The 13,723-nt window shown below is 58.0% G+C and overlaps 1 protein-coding gene and 1 long non-coding RNA gene across 4 annotated transcripts; one reads left to right on the top strand and one right to left on the bottom strand.

The window, feature by feature from the left end:
* The first annotated feature begins 1,428 nt into the window (after positions 1–1,428).
* ATN1 (atrophin 1) lies at positions 1,429–13,627 on the top strand. 3 transcript variants are annotated; one of them, XM_052639624.1, is made up of 11 exons: positions 1,437–1,563; positions 4,973–5,164; positions 6,404–6,591; positions 6,845–6,982; positions 7,120–7,233; positions 7,943–9,924; positions 10,076–10,298; positions 10,664–11,360; positions 12,250–12,393; positions 12,718–12,898; positions 13,076–13,627. In XM_052639624.1, the coding sequence occupies exons 3-11, from the start codon at positions 6,565–6,567 to the stop codon at positions 13,107–13,109; spliced, it is 3,540 nt and encodes a 1,179-aa protein (XP_052495584.1). In that variant the 5' UTR covers positions 1,437–1,563; positions 4,973–5,164; positions 6,404–6,564; the 3' UTR covers positions 13,110–13,627. The 3 variants fall into 3 exon arrangements, with proteins under 3 accessions (XP_052495585.1, XP_052495583.1, XP_052495584.1); XM_052639625.1 differs by lacking the exon at positions 4,973–5,164 and having other exon boundaries at positions 1,429–1,563; positions 7,946–9,924; XM_052639623.1 differs by lacking the exon at positions 4,973–5,164 and having other exon boundaries at positions 1,429–1,563.
* Positions 5,986–10,288, bottom strand: LOC128047424 (uncharacterized). The gene is made up of 3 exons (XR_008199340.1): positions 10,061–10,288; positions 7,349–7,501; positions 5,986–6,557 (listed from the first exon to the last, which is right to left on the bottom strand). It is a non-coding gene; the product is annotated as an uncharacterized LOC128047424 (long non-coding RNA).
* Positions 13,628–13,723: the final 96 nt, after the last annotated feature.

Raw genomic sequence — 13,723 nt, 5'->3', positions numbered from 1 at the left:
TCCTCCTCACGGACTTTCCCTCTGAGGGCCACCAAAGGTCTAGACTGCTCCCTTAAATTTCCTCCTAATCGTCTTTACTTCCTCCCCCCCTTCTATTGCCCTTGTCTTGCCCAAGAAACTCTCCCCAGCTCTTTCAGAACCCGCTCCCCACTCCTGAATCCGGCCATCCCAGTTTCCCACCTTCCTCTCCCACCCAGAACCCAGTCCCCTCTGGAATCTGCATCTAGGCCCACCTCCTTCATCCTTTCTAAAGGCTCTAGTTTTCCTTCTTTCTCCACAGGACATCTCTAGACTTGTCACTCCCCCAAATTCTTATGTTCTCTGTTCTTTCCCCAACACCCATCACCCCCAGACTCTTCACTCTTTCAGAAACCCATCTTCTCCTATATGTCTCCATCTTGTCGATTTCTTCCCCTCCTTAGGACCCCTAACTTCATCCCATTCTCTCACAACTGCCCCCCCCAACAAACCTCTTCCGCTGTGTCTGCCACAGACGCTGTCACCCCAAGCTTCTTTCCCCTGGTCACATCTCATTGCCCCCAAGAAGCTCCATCCCTCCAACCTCACCCCATCCCCGCGGCTTTGCCACACACCCACAGCCTCCCCCCTCACCTCCGCCACACACCCCTAGGCCCCCCCAAACTTCTCCAGCCTCCCCCATAACAGCGCGCACCCCCCTCCCTACCTAGCCCTCTTCCGCGCCAGGACCGCGGGCTCCCCGCATTCCGCCTCGGCGCACCCCTCCCCGCGCCCCGGGCCCCTCGGCCTCGGTCTCGGCCAGCTCGCGCGGCGCCTCCCCCTCTCCGGATCCCCTCCCCCCTCGCCGCTCGCCTCGCGCTCCCTCCCTCGCGGCTCCCTCCCGGCCCCTCTCTGCTCCGTTCCTCCGCGCTCCCTCCTTCTCCCTCTTCCTCTCTTCTCCCATCCCCCTCTCCCGAGCTCCCTCCCTTCGCCGTCCGCTTTCCTGTGCGAGTCGCCGGACGCGCCGCCCAGCCCGCCCGCCCGCAGCCCCGCATCGGGCAGGGGCCTGGGGCCGGGGCCCGTTTCGGGGGTACCGGCGGCCTCGGGGAGGGGCCAGGAAGGGGCGAGGGAGACGACCGCCGGGCAGGGGCGGAGGCCGCGGGCGGAGGCCGCCTAGGGGGGCCGGGGATCGCGGCGGTGAGGGCTGCGCCGGGCGGGCGCGGGCGGTGGGCGGGAGGCGGCGGGTCGCAGCCGCGCGGAGAGCCGGCCGGGCCGCGGGGGCGGACGGCGGCGCGGCGGGGGCGAGTGGCGCGGCCCGGGCGTTCCGGGTGGCCGGGGGAGGAGGCGGCGGGCCTGGGGAGGGGCCGAGCCAGAGCAGGGATCGGGATTTGCTCCGGAGGCCGGCGGGAGACCGGGGCCAGGTGGGGTAAGAGGGGGGATGGGGGCCGCCCTCCGGGGGGGTCGGGGCCGCCGCCGCCGCCGTCGCGGCGGCGACTGAAGCCGGGAAGAGGAGAGGGGGGCGGGGGAGCGGCCGCCGCCGCCCCCCGGAGGCGCCGGAACCCCGAATCCGCTCGGAGCCAGCCAGCCGTCCCGAGCTACAACCAGGTAAGCCCTGCTGCCGCCTGGGCCTCGGGCCCGCCGGGGTTCTGGTCCGCAGCTCCCCACCCCCACCCTCCCCAGTTCCACCTCCCGCAGCCGCCGCCGCCTCCATTTGTTATTTTTCCGATCTGGTCCCCCACTGCGGGCAGTGCCCGGCTTGAGGCTGGGGGCTCAAGGGGTGGGGCCGGCCACCGAGGAGGGAAGGGGGTCGGGGCACTTGGAGGATCTGGAAGGTAGAGCGAGGTGGGAGGGTCTCAGGAGGAAGGCCAGTGGGGCAGGAGGGTGGGCAGGACCCCGAGACCCAAAGAGGAACCCCGAGGTGGGAGTTTGGTGGAGGAAAAACGGGGTGCCCGGGAGGGGGCTTTGGGCGAAGGTAGAAAGGAATGGAGAGATGGGAGCGAGGTGGAGCATGAGGACTCCAGGAGAACCCCCAAAGGCCCAGACCCGGGTGTCAGAGCCCGGGGTTCGGGGTGCCAGGTATAGAAGGAAGGTGGGAAATGGGGAAGGGGTGTGGTAGGTAGATAGAAAGGGTTTGTAGCTGATTGAGGGAGGAGATTGGAACCTGGGGAAACCGGGACTCGCTCCGATAGGGCCGCCTTTGAGAAGAAAAACCCGGCGTATTCCCCGGGTGGAAGTGGGAAGGTGATGCCTTTGTGACTCAGTTTTCTTTCCCCAACTCCGGGTCAGCTTTTTCCAATGCCAGGCGTAGGTACTTCTTGGAGAGGGGCATGTTGGGGCCCAGTAGTGTGGTTCCTCCTGCAAGTGATGAGGAAGACAGGACCCCTGGAGGGAGACTTGAGGGGAAACGGTTTCTGGGAGGGTGGACTGGAGCGAACTGGGCAATCTTACAGGCACTCCAAACAAGTTGTGACCCCCACCCACAAATCCCCAGAGCACCCACTGCCCCTCTAGCTGTGGTTTCTTTAAGAGGGGGTGGATCCTTCATTACTGTTTTGTGCTGGAAGATTTCCCTTTGTGCACGCACTTCTCTCTACTGGGGTAGGTACTCTTTAAGTGCCGTAGGAGGACTAGAGTTGCTTTGGCAACTGGAGGGGGAGTGGCTGACAGATGGACCCCTGGGATGGACTTTTGAGGGGTAGGGTCTGCCATTTTGTTGCCATGGCAATGATCCAGTGGGATGTCCGAGAGATGGGGGCCTCAGCCTTTTACTGTGTCCTTGGGACTCTTGGCTGAGTTCTGGGGGATGTTTCTGGTGCTGCTGGTGGAGGGGAGGTTCCTCGGAGCCTCCACCAGCCTCCATCCAGCTGTCTTTGGGAACAAGTAGACATATTCCATGCAGGTCATGTGTGTTTCTTCAAGTCCTTCCTCTTAGGCATAGTGGGAGAATAGAAATGCTCCTGATCCTAGTTATACCACCCTTGGCAGTTTGTTATTAGAGACTTTAAAAATATATATTATTTAATTTTATTTTTGGCTGTGCTGGGTCTTTGTGGCACGCGGGCTCTTTTTCCTGTACATGGGCTTTCTTGAGTTGCAGTGTGCCCGCTTCTCATTTCTGTTGGCTTCTCTTGTTGTGGAGCATGGGCTCTAGGGTGCTCAGGCTCAGTAATTGTGGCATACGAAGCTTAGTTGCCCTGCAACATGTGGGATCTTAGTTCCCAGACCAGGGATCAAACCTGTGTTCTCTGCATTGGCAGGCAGATTCTTAACCACTGGACCACCAGGCAAGTCCCGGGACTTCATGTATACCGTAGTCTTTTTGCTTCTTTGTGCAGGTTTTTCTCCCTTTTCTTAAACTTGAGTCTTCCTTCCCAGGTATCCCTTTTCCTCTTTTCCAGACTGTCTCCATAGTGACCCTTTCCCTCAGCCAGCCTTCGACCTTCTATTTCTCCCACCTTGTAAGCATGGCTAGGCCCTCCATGCCCATCCCAGGTGAGAGTGGCCCAGGGGAGAGGGCTGTAGAACAGCTGGTGTGGTGGGCTTCAGGACCAGAGCCAGGAGATGTGGTTCCTGGTCTAGTCCTGGCTGCACCTCTGAGTAACTGTGACCTTGGGCAAGTCACTTCTCTTTCTTTGAGCCCTGGCCTCACTGATGAAGGGTCACAGATAAGATGGTATCTGAGGTCCCAGTGACAACTGTAGATCCTCAAGCTTAGGCCCTATCTTGTTATCTACTGGTCTGGGCTGCATTGTTATCTAGGACTGGTTTGTTAGTCTGGAAGTTCTGGAACAATGGTGGGGGCTGGGCCTACATTCCTGAAATTTACCCTGCAAGCCCATCCTAGAAAGCCTTGTGCCTCGAGTGTATTCCTTCTGACCTCTTACATTTCTCCCTTAGTTTTTTTTTCCTGTTCTTACCTAGAGACTCTTTTTTCCTTATTTTTCATGTTTCCACCTCCCCAGTCTGGCCTTTATAATTTTACTTTTGCAGTAAGGTGCTGAAGGTGAAGGTGCTTAGTTTTTTGCAGACACACAGTAGGTGCTTTATAAATTGGAATTACAGTGACAGACTACTAGAGCAGGAAGGAGGGTAGTTAGCTCAGCTTGCAGGTGCTAAAACAGGCTCCTGGTTCAGGAATGTATGTATAACCCAGCCCTATCTCCTTCTGCCACTCCTCCTCCCCAGGGTCACCTACCCTTTCATGACTGCTTTTCTTCTTCAGAGCTACCCATTACTAGTTTTATCAGATTTCAACTGATTAAAAGTTGAGGTGGGGGAGGGGCACCCTGGGCTTGCTCTGTTCTTCAGGTACCTCCATTCCTGCCTTTCCCTGACTCACCTACGGTGAAGATGGTTCTGTGATAGGAAGACAAGTACCCTCCTTTATAGGGGCTGCCAAAAGACACACCAGTCACTATCATCTCTCTTGTACTTTCGTTAAGATCATTTCCCCCTTTTGTTATGTTGGGTTTTGGTGGGGGTGGGTTGACAATATTAGAAAATCAATTTACACAGCAGCTCAAAAATGTGGTAATAATTGTAGTGGAAGAGAAATGGCTGGGAGACTGGGCAGAGCATTACTTGTAAGCTCAGACCTGGGCTCTGACCCAGCTATTTTGTGACTTCAAGTAGATTTTTAGTAAGTTTCCTGGAAAAGTTAGGCTCACCCCTCACTGCATGCCTCAGGAGGGTTCAGTGGAGGTGAGTGAGAAAGAATTACTCTGTATTCCTTGGGAAAATACACTATAGAATGTGGAAACGCTGTTTCCACAGCCACGGCTTTCAGCTCAGAGTAGGTGGCTAAGCCTGCTCCGTTCCCACCGAGGCCAGCAGCACTTCATTCGAGAAGACTTATTAAAGTCAGTGGGTTTAAAGGTCAGTAGTAAAAAGAGACCAGAACACCCATATGTACAGGACATTGCGAGCGATATAGAAAGGAAGAAAACAGTAAGAAAATAGTATTTTGGGGACTTCCCTGGTGGTCCAGTGGTTAAGAATTTGCCTGCCAATGCAGAGAACGTGGGTTCAGCCCCTGGTCCGGGAAGATCCCCCGTGCCGTGGAGCAACTAGACCTGTGAACCACAGCTATTGAGCCTCTGCTCCAAGAGAAGCCAGTGTGACAAGAAGCCGGGGCACAACAGCCCTCCTGCGGCAACCAAAAATAAATAAAAAGAAGACAGTATTTTTGCTCTCAAAAGATCTTATGGTAAGTAACATGGAGAGATGTGACACTTAGCAGGAAACACAAGTGGAAATGAAAATTGCTGACTATGTAAATATGGATATATAAGGAAGCATATAGATGTATATAGATTGGCTATGAGGAGCTGGGAGCCCCTGTCTAAACCAGATGGGAGGGCAGGCTTACTTATGTATAAACTCAATGTTTGCTCAGTGATCTCCACTGATTTGGTTGGTAAAGTGAAAGCTCTGAGTTTTCCTCCATGCTTAGGGGACCTAAGCACTAGGACTGGAGCGGGGGCTTATGAGACTCAGAATTGAAGTTCAGCACTTTGGGGACACCTCAGTTTGGTCCTGGCATTGGTAGGGCTGTGCGCCTTTGCACTGTTGAATGGGACATTGTTCTCCCACCTACTCTAATGTGAATAAAGATTCTTTTCATATCTCAGAGACTGATCTAGGCCTTCTGAGAATTCTCCTCACCAACTTCTGATGAGAGTATAGCTAAATACTGAAAAAAGAGCATGCGCTTGGAAGTCAGGGGGATGGGGCTTGATTCTGGCACTGTGTCTAGCTCCTCACTGTGTACTCATCGCGTGAAGTTGGGCAAGTCACAATCACAATCTTTGATCCTCAGTCTCCTCACCTATATAATGGGAATAGTAAGACTACCTCTTTTATAGGGTTGGGCTTCCCTGGTGGCTCAGCTGGTAAAGAATCCACCTGCAATGTAGGAAATATGGGTTCGATCCCTGGATTGGGAAGATCCCCTGGAGAAGGGAATGGCTACCCACTCCAGTATTCTGGCCTGGAGAATTCCCTGGACTGTATAGACCATGGGGTCGCAAAGAATCGGACACGACTGAATGAATTTCACTTTCAGGGTTGTAAATATGAAATGAAATTGGACTTTATGTCATCTAAGGGCTTGACATAAGGCACTCAATAAATCAGCTTATATTTCAGGTACATCTCTTTGTGCTTCTTTTGTAAGGCTCTGTGGAATTTTGTGTGCGCATATATTTCCAAGGGGGAAGTAGTGTGATCTCCTGAATTGGGGCGCATAGAAACACCTGTGCTTTCTGCCTTCCCGAGAGATGAAGGGGATGACATTGCCCTCACTTACAGACAGCTGGAGCGGCCCATGGGCAAGCCAGCAGTGTGTCATGGCCGGGCTGCCCACTCAGCCCCTTGACAAGTGCAGCAGTACCCCCTTCAGACTCTGTTGTCCAGTTTGGAGACTCTGATGGTCTTTTTCCAACAGGCTTCACTGCAGACAGACCCTGCAAGTTCCAGGTGCTGAAAACTTGGAGAGCCTACTTCTTGCTTCCCAGGCTGTAGCTGGGGGGAACTTAGGGTGAAGCAGAGAAGTTTCTGTATCCAGCTGCCCGGGCAGAGGAGAATGGGGTCTCCACAGCCTGAAGAATGAAGACACGACAGAATAAAGACTCAGTGAGTAGGAGCTAAAATGAAAGACACAGAAGGCCACGGTCAGGGAAGATTCTGGCCTGTCCCAGTGCCCTGCTCACCCCGGCCACCCTCCTCGACTCTTTCCTCCCTTCTTGCTTCCTCCCCAGACAGCCGAGCCTGGCTTTGAACCCCATCCTTCCACGACAGCCACTGGAGGGGAATAGAAAGAAGGCACAGGATGCGGTGAGGTGTGATGTAGAAAACCGCATCATCTGCTCACTTCCTTCTCCCTCAGATGTCAATGAGGAGTGGACGGAAGAAAGAGGCCCCCGGGCCCCGGGAAGAGCTGAGACCGAGGGGCCGGGCCTCCCCTGGCGGGGTCAGCACGTCCAGCAGCGATGGCAAAGCCGAGAAGTCTAGGCAGACGGCCAAGGTATTCTGTCCCCACGTCCTGCCACAGGATGCCCGGGCACTGGGGCTGACGGTGTATGTGTGTGTTGTGAGGAGCTTCCTGTCTGGCTGAGGGCACTGGTGGAAGTACAAGATAGGAATTTTCTTTCTTTCTAACAGAAAGCCCGAGTAGAGGAAGCCTCCACCCCAAAGGTCAGCAAGCAGGGCCGGAGTGAAGAGATCTCAGAGAGCGAAAGTGAGGAGACCAACGCACCAAAAAAGACCAAAACTGAGGTGGGAGACCCTTGTTGCCATCTTGACCCATTTTCTTGACATTCTTTCACCCAAACTTTCTTTCACTCACAATTCTTACTTTAATTTTGTCTGCAATATGAGAGAAAAGTCTTACCCGAGTGCTTATGGAAGTGGCCTGTCTGGATGTCAGTCAGATCTTCAGGGCTCTGGCCAGAGTGTCAGGTGACCAGGCAGTGCCAAAGAGGAATGGGTAGGGCATGGGGGATTCCAGGCTCTCCCTTTCTAGGGCCTGGTTTTCAGGCAGGGTCTGAGGAGGAGATCCAGGGTAAGAAGTCTCAGTAGGAGGAACAAGTAAGTCATAAAGAGCACGCAGAAGCGGTCTTCTTAAGAACCAGTGGTTTCTGGGATGTTTAATTAGAAGGGTGGATGAGATGAGAGGATGGCAGATGGGCTGGTGGAAGATACGGATTTGGGTTCAGCTGTGGAATGGGAGGAGATGCTAGAGATGGATGCCTGAGGAAGGAACTGGGTTTGCCCTGAGGGAACTCGAATGCCTGCTAGGGAGCAGCAGAGAGACTGTGAGAGTGGAGGATCCCCAGAAGGCCAGGCGGTGGGCTTGAGCAAGAGTACTCTTCCCGTTGTGGTGCAGTGCTGTGCTGTCGATGGGAAATCATTCTGTGCCAGCGAGGCCCCAAACCCAGGGGAGGCAGGAAAAGCAAAGGCCACCGTGGCTCTCCCTCTTGTGCAGCAGGAGCTGCCCCGGCCCCAGTCTCCCTCCGATCTGGACAGTCTGGATGGGCGGAGCCTCAATGACGATGGCAGCAGCGACCCCAGGGACATCGACCAGGACAACCGGAGCACGTCTCCTAGCATTTACAGCCCTGGAAGCGTGGAGAATGACTCCGACTCGTCTTCTGGCCTGTCTCAGGGCCCAGCCCGCCCCTATCACCCACCTCCACTCTTCCCTCCCTCCCCTCCACCGCCTGACAGCACCCCCCGACAGCCAGAGCCTGGCTTTGAACCCCACCCTTCTGTGACACCCACTGGATATCATGCTCCCATGGAGCCCCCCACATCTCGGATGTTCCAGACTCCTCCAGGGGCTCCTCCCCCTCATCCACAGCTCTACCCTGGGGGTTCTGGTGGGGGGGTTTTGTCTGGACCCTCACTGGGTCCCAAGGGGGGTGGGGCTGCCTCTTCAGTGGGGGCCTCTAGTGGGGGTAAGCAGCACCCCCCACCCACCACCCCCATTTCAATATCAAGCTCTGGGGCTGGTGGTGCTCCTTCAACGAAGCCGCCTAACACTTCAGTCGGTGGTGGAAACCTACCGTCTGCGCCACCACCAACTTCCTTCCCCCATGTGACACCAAACCTGCCTCCCCCACCTGCCCTTCGACCCCTTAACAATGCATCGGCCTCTCCTCCTGGCCTGGGGGCCCAGCCACTACCTGGGCATCTCCCCTCCCCCCATGCCATGGGGCAGAGCATGGGTGGACTTCCTCCTGGCCCGGAGAAGGGCCCCACTCTTGCTCCTTCACCCCATCCTCTGCCCCCTGTGTCCTCTTCAGCCCCTGCCCCCCCAATGAGGTATCCTTACTCATCCTCTGCTAGCAGCTCTGCAGCAGCCGCCTCTTCCAGTTCTTCTGCCTCTGCCTCCCAGTACCCCGCTTCCCAGGCACTGCCCAGTTATCCCCACTCCTTCCCTCCCCCGACCAGTCTCTCTGTCTCCAATCAGCCCCCCAAGTATACGCAGCCTTCTCTCCCATCCCAGGCTGTGTGGAGCCAGGGTCCCCCACAACCTCCTCCCTATGGCCGCCTCTTAGCCAACAGCAGTGCCCACCCAGGTCCCTTCCCTCCTTCAGCTGGAGGCCAGTCCACAGCTCACCCATCAGCCCCAACACATCACCACCACCACCAGCAACAGCAACAGCAGCAGCAACCACCATCACATCATGGGGGCTCTGGGCCCCCTCCCCCTGGACCATATCCTCACCCCCTGGAGAGCGGTGGTTCCCACCATGCACACCCCTATGCCATGTCTCCCTCCCTGGGGTCTCTGAGACCCTATCCACCAGGGCCAGCACACCTGCCCCCACCTCACAGCCAGGTGTCCTACAGCCAAGCAGGTCCCAATGGACCCCCAGCCTCCTCTTCCAATTCCTCTTCCTCCTCTCAAGGGTCCTACCCAGGTTCACACCCCTCTCCTTCCCAGGGCCCCCCAGGGGCGCCCTACCCCTTTCCACCGGTGCCTCCGGTCACCACTTCCTCGGCCACACTTTCCACGGTCATTGCTACAGTGGCTTCCTCGCCAGCAGGCTACAAGACAGCCTCCCCACCTGGGCCCCTGCCGTATGGCAAGCGAGCCCCGTCCCCAGGGGCCTACAAGACAGCCACTCCACCTGGATACAAGCCGGGGTCGCCGCCCTCCTTCCGAACGGGGACCCCACCGGGCTACCGAGGCACCTCGCCGCCCGCAGGCCCAGGGACCTTCAAGCCGGGGTCGCCCACCGTGGGGCCCGGGCCGCTGCCGCCTGCGGGGCCCTCCGGCCTGTCATCCCTGCCCGCACCGCCTGCGGCCGCCGCCTCTGGGCCGCCCCTGAGCGCCACGCAGATCAAACAGGAGCCGGCGGAGGAATATGAGACCCCCGAGAGCCCGGTGCCCCCGGCCCGCAGCCCCTCGCCCCCTCCCAAGGTGGTAGATGTGCCCAGCCATGCCAGCCAGTCGGCCAGGTGAGCGCCTGGGCTGGGGTTGGGGTTGGCGGGCGCGGGATGGGCCCCGCGTTCGAGTAATGCTTTTCAAAGTACTCCAGGCCCTGCTCTCGGCCGCCAGTGGGGTTGCGGCTCGCAGGGGCTGAGCGCACGCTACCTCGGCGCCCGGCAGGTTCAACAAACACCTGGACCGCGGCTTTAACTCGTGCGCGCGCAGCGATCTGTACTTCGTGCCGCTGGAGGGCTCCAAGCTGGCCAAGAAGCGGGCCGACCTGGTAGAGAAGGTGCGGCGCGAGGCCGAGCAGCGCGCGCGCGAAGAAAAGGAGCGCGAGCGCGAGCGGGAGCGCGAGAAGGAACGCGAGCGCGAGAAGGAGCGCGAGCTGGAACGCAGCGTGGTGAGTGCGTCACTGTGCGCGCCTCCCTCCTCGGGGCCGCCCTCTACGCGACTCAGGGAGGTTCGAGGGGGTGGGGCCATGCGCCACCTGTCGGACAGGAGGAGCCATGGCTACCCAGGAAATGGAAACCAGAGGATTCCAGCGGCAGGAATTGCATCCTTGGGCTGAAGAAAGGCAAGCTCAGGTCAGAGTACCCGTGGATCGTAGGAAGAGCATCTCTCCTCTGTAGAAGAGAAGGGGCAGGGAAATCCCTGGTAGGCCGAGTTACAGTAAGCTAATGCTTTAGGCATTCAGGTGCTGAGACAAATTAGCAGCTGAGGACCCGGACCTGCCTTGTTGACCCCGCGTCTCCCTGTGTCCCACAGAAGTTGGCTCAGGAGGGCCGTGCTCCAGTGGAGTGCCCATCTCTCGGCCCAGTGCCCCATCGCCCTCCGTTTGAGCCGGGCAGTGCTGTGGCTACAGTGCCCCCTTACCTGGGCCCCGACACTCCAGCCCTACGCACCCTCAGCGAATACGCCCGGCCCCACGTGATGTCTCCTGGCAATCGCAACCATCCGTTCTACGTGCCCCTGGGGGCAGTGGACCCGGGGCTCCTGGGTTACAATGTCCCGGCCTTGTACAGCAGTGACCCAGCAGCCCGGGAGAGGGAGCGGGAAGCCCGGGAACGAGACCTGCGTGACCGCCTCAAGCCTGGCTTTGAGGTGAAGCCCAGCGAGCTGGAGCCCCTACATGGGGTCCCTGGGCCAGGCCTGGATCCCTTTCCGCGACATGGGGGCCTGGCTTTGCAGCCTGGCCCCCCGGGCTTGCACCCTTTCCCCTTCCATCCGAGCCTGGGGCCCCTGGAGAGAGAACGTCTAGCGCTGGCAGCCGGGCCCGCCCTGCGGCCTGACATGTCCTACGCGGAGCGCCTGGCGGCTGAGAGGCAGCACGCAGAAAGGGTGGCCGCCCTGGGCAATGACCCGCTGGCGCGGCTGCAGATGCTCAACGTGACCCCCCATCACCACCAGCACTCCCACATCCACTCTCACCTGCACCTCCACCAGCAGGATGCCATCCACGCAGGTGAGACTCCCTCGTCCTTGGCCAGGCCCTTTGAGATCACCTTGCATCCTAGCAGGTCATTGCGCACTTCTGTTGCTCAGGCCTGGACTTCCCACCCCACATCTGGCCTGAGCTGCTCTGCTGAGGTTGCTGCCCTGGTCTTTGCCTCCCCAGCCTGTCTCCTCCTACCCCAGCCCTACTACAGAGACCCTGTCTCACACCCCAGCCCCATTCAGGTCTGGCGTCTCCCTCCACACCCCATGGTAGAAGCCGGAGGTGGGGACCTTTAAAGCAGTGTGACCTTCCTCCCCTCACAGCCTGTCCCTGAGCCCTTCTCATAACTATTTCCTTGCTCCTCTGGGTTCAGCTTTATTGTTTCTTGCCATCTTCTCCATCTAGGCAGAGATGTTTCATGTTCCTCTCCGAATCTATAGATATGTGACCTTCTAGAAAGCCCTGTGGCTCAGGTTGTGGGATCACAAGTGACAATGAGCTTTACTCACAATGAATCTTTCTACTATTTTTCTAATTGTCAGAACACTGCCCCCTCTAGCCTTCCAGTCACATTCATTCCAGGCTCCTTGTGCTCTCTAAGTTCTTCCCTGTCTCATTTCCTAAACTTCCTTTTCTCTTCCATCTCCTCTCGGTAGTCCACTCCCTATTCCTCAGGTCCCTCTGAGAACTGGAATCTCCTGTCCTCTGCCATCCGTCCGTCTGTCCCTCCTGCAGTAGGGTCTTTCCCTGTCCATCTCCCAGACCCCTAGCCCCTCCATTGTGCCTTTTTTGATTCACTGGATCACCCTGTGTTTGATTGTCCACCTCTCTTCCCAGGCATGGAGCCCTTCACCCAAATGCATGGTTTTCCCCAAACCTGCGTTCTTGTGACACCTTCCTCTTCTCTACCCTCCAGCCTCTGCCTCGGTGCACCCTCTCATTGACCCCCTGGCCTCAGGGTCTCACCTTACCCGGATCCCCTACCCAGCTGGGACCCTCCCCAACCCCCTTCTTCCTCACCCTCTGCACGAGAACGAAGTTCTTCGTCACCAGCTCTTTGGTAAGGATGGAGGTTGGGGGTGGGGACGGTCTCTGGAGAGAAAGAATGGAGGAAGTTAGGTGCTGGAATTAGTCTTATTGGGCTTGGGGAGAGGAGAGATGAGGAGGTGGTGGGAGGAACTGGGAATGGAAGCTGGACGGCTGAGGTCCTGGCCGAGAAGCACAGATGTTAGGGTCAGGCTCAGAGGCCTGGATCCTAACCACCTTGGCAGCTTGCAGGACCAGCTGTCACCTAAGTTGATTAGTTGCGGTTCCTCTGTATGTACAGTGTCTGGCCACCTGAGTACCTCATCACTCATGTGGCCCCTGCCCTTCCTGCCCACAGCTGCTCCATACCGGGACCTGCCAGCCTCCCTCTCTGCCCCGATGTCGGCAGCTCACCAGCTGCAGGCCATGCACGCACAGTCAGCTGAGTTGCAGCGCCTTGCGCTGGAGCAGCAGCAGTGGCTGCACGCCCATCACCCGCTGCACAGTGTGCCGCTGCCCGCCCAGGAGGACTACTACAGGTACCACAGGGTGCCTGGAACCCACCGGAAGGGACCCGGCGGAGGGGATGCACCCCAGCCCGCCAGGGGTGGGTGTGGCCCCCGCGGGAGGGCACCCATCCTCAGTGAGCAGGCCGACTCAGGATGGACCTCAGTCTGTTTCCCCCCCACCCCCTATTCTGTCCGCTCTCCCCCTAGTCATCTGAAGAAGGAAAGCGACAAGCCGCTGTAGGACCTGCGATCGAGAGAGCACCATGCCCCTGCCTCTGGACCAAGGAGGCCTCCCTTCCCACCTGCCACTCAGAGCTTCCGGGTGCGCCCGGGCCTCGGGCCTCTGGGCAGGAGGGAGGAAGGGACAGATGCAAGGCCGAGGCTCTATGCAAGGCCGAGGCTCTTGTGGTGGGGAGGGGGTGGGTGGGGGCAGAAAGCGCACAGTATCTTGGACCGGGTCCCTCTCCCTTGGCCCCCAACTTTCTTCCTCCCCCACGTCCAACCCACCCCTCCCCGCCCCGTGGCCGCTGCCCGCCCCCCACCCCTGGTGTGATTATTTCATCTGTTAGCTGTGGCTGTTTTGCGTAGCATCGTGTGCCGCCCCTGCCCCTCCCCAGCCGTCCCCCCAACCCCCGTGTGCGCACCCTCACTGCGATGTATGACCCTTGCCCCTCCCCCACATTAATAATTTATATATATAAATATCTATATGACGCTCTTTAAAGAACATCCCAAACGAAACCAACCAAACAAAAACATCCTCACGACTCCCCAGGAAGATGTCTGTGGCTGTTTCTTTGTGGGCTGTGGGGCGTGGGTGGCGGTGTGGGTCTCCGCGCAGTGACACCTCGAGAG

This window comes from Budorcas taxicolor, chromosome 5 (assembly GCF_023091745.1).
Source record: "Budorcas taxicolor isolate Tak-1 chromosome 5, Takin1.1, whole genome shotgun sequence".
In the NCBI taxonomy this organism is placed as follows: domain Eukaryota; kingdom Metazoa; phylum Chordata; class Mammalia; order Artiodactyla; family Bovidae; genus Budorcas; species Budorcas taxicolor.
The sequence above is the reverse complement of the archived record's forward strand: the minus strand, read 5'-3'. Positions and strand labels throughout refer to the sequence as shown.

Coding starts and splice junctions, on each gene's coding strand:
- ATN1 (XM_052639623.1), top strand. CDS start 6,565: ATGAAGACACGACAGAATAAAGACTCA. Junction 9,925..10,075: donor CATGCCAGCCAGTCGGCCAG/GTGAGCGCCTGG, acceptor GGCGCCCGGCAG/GTTCAACAAACACCTGGACC. Junction 12,394..12,717: donor TCTTCGTCACCAGCTCTTTG/GTAAGGATGGAG, acceptor TCCTGCCCACAG/CTGCTCCATACCGGGACCTG.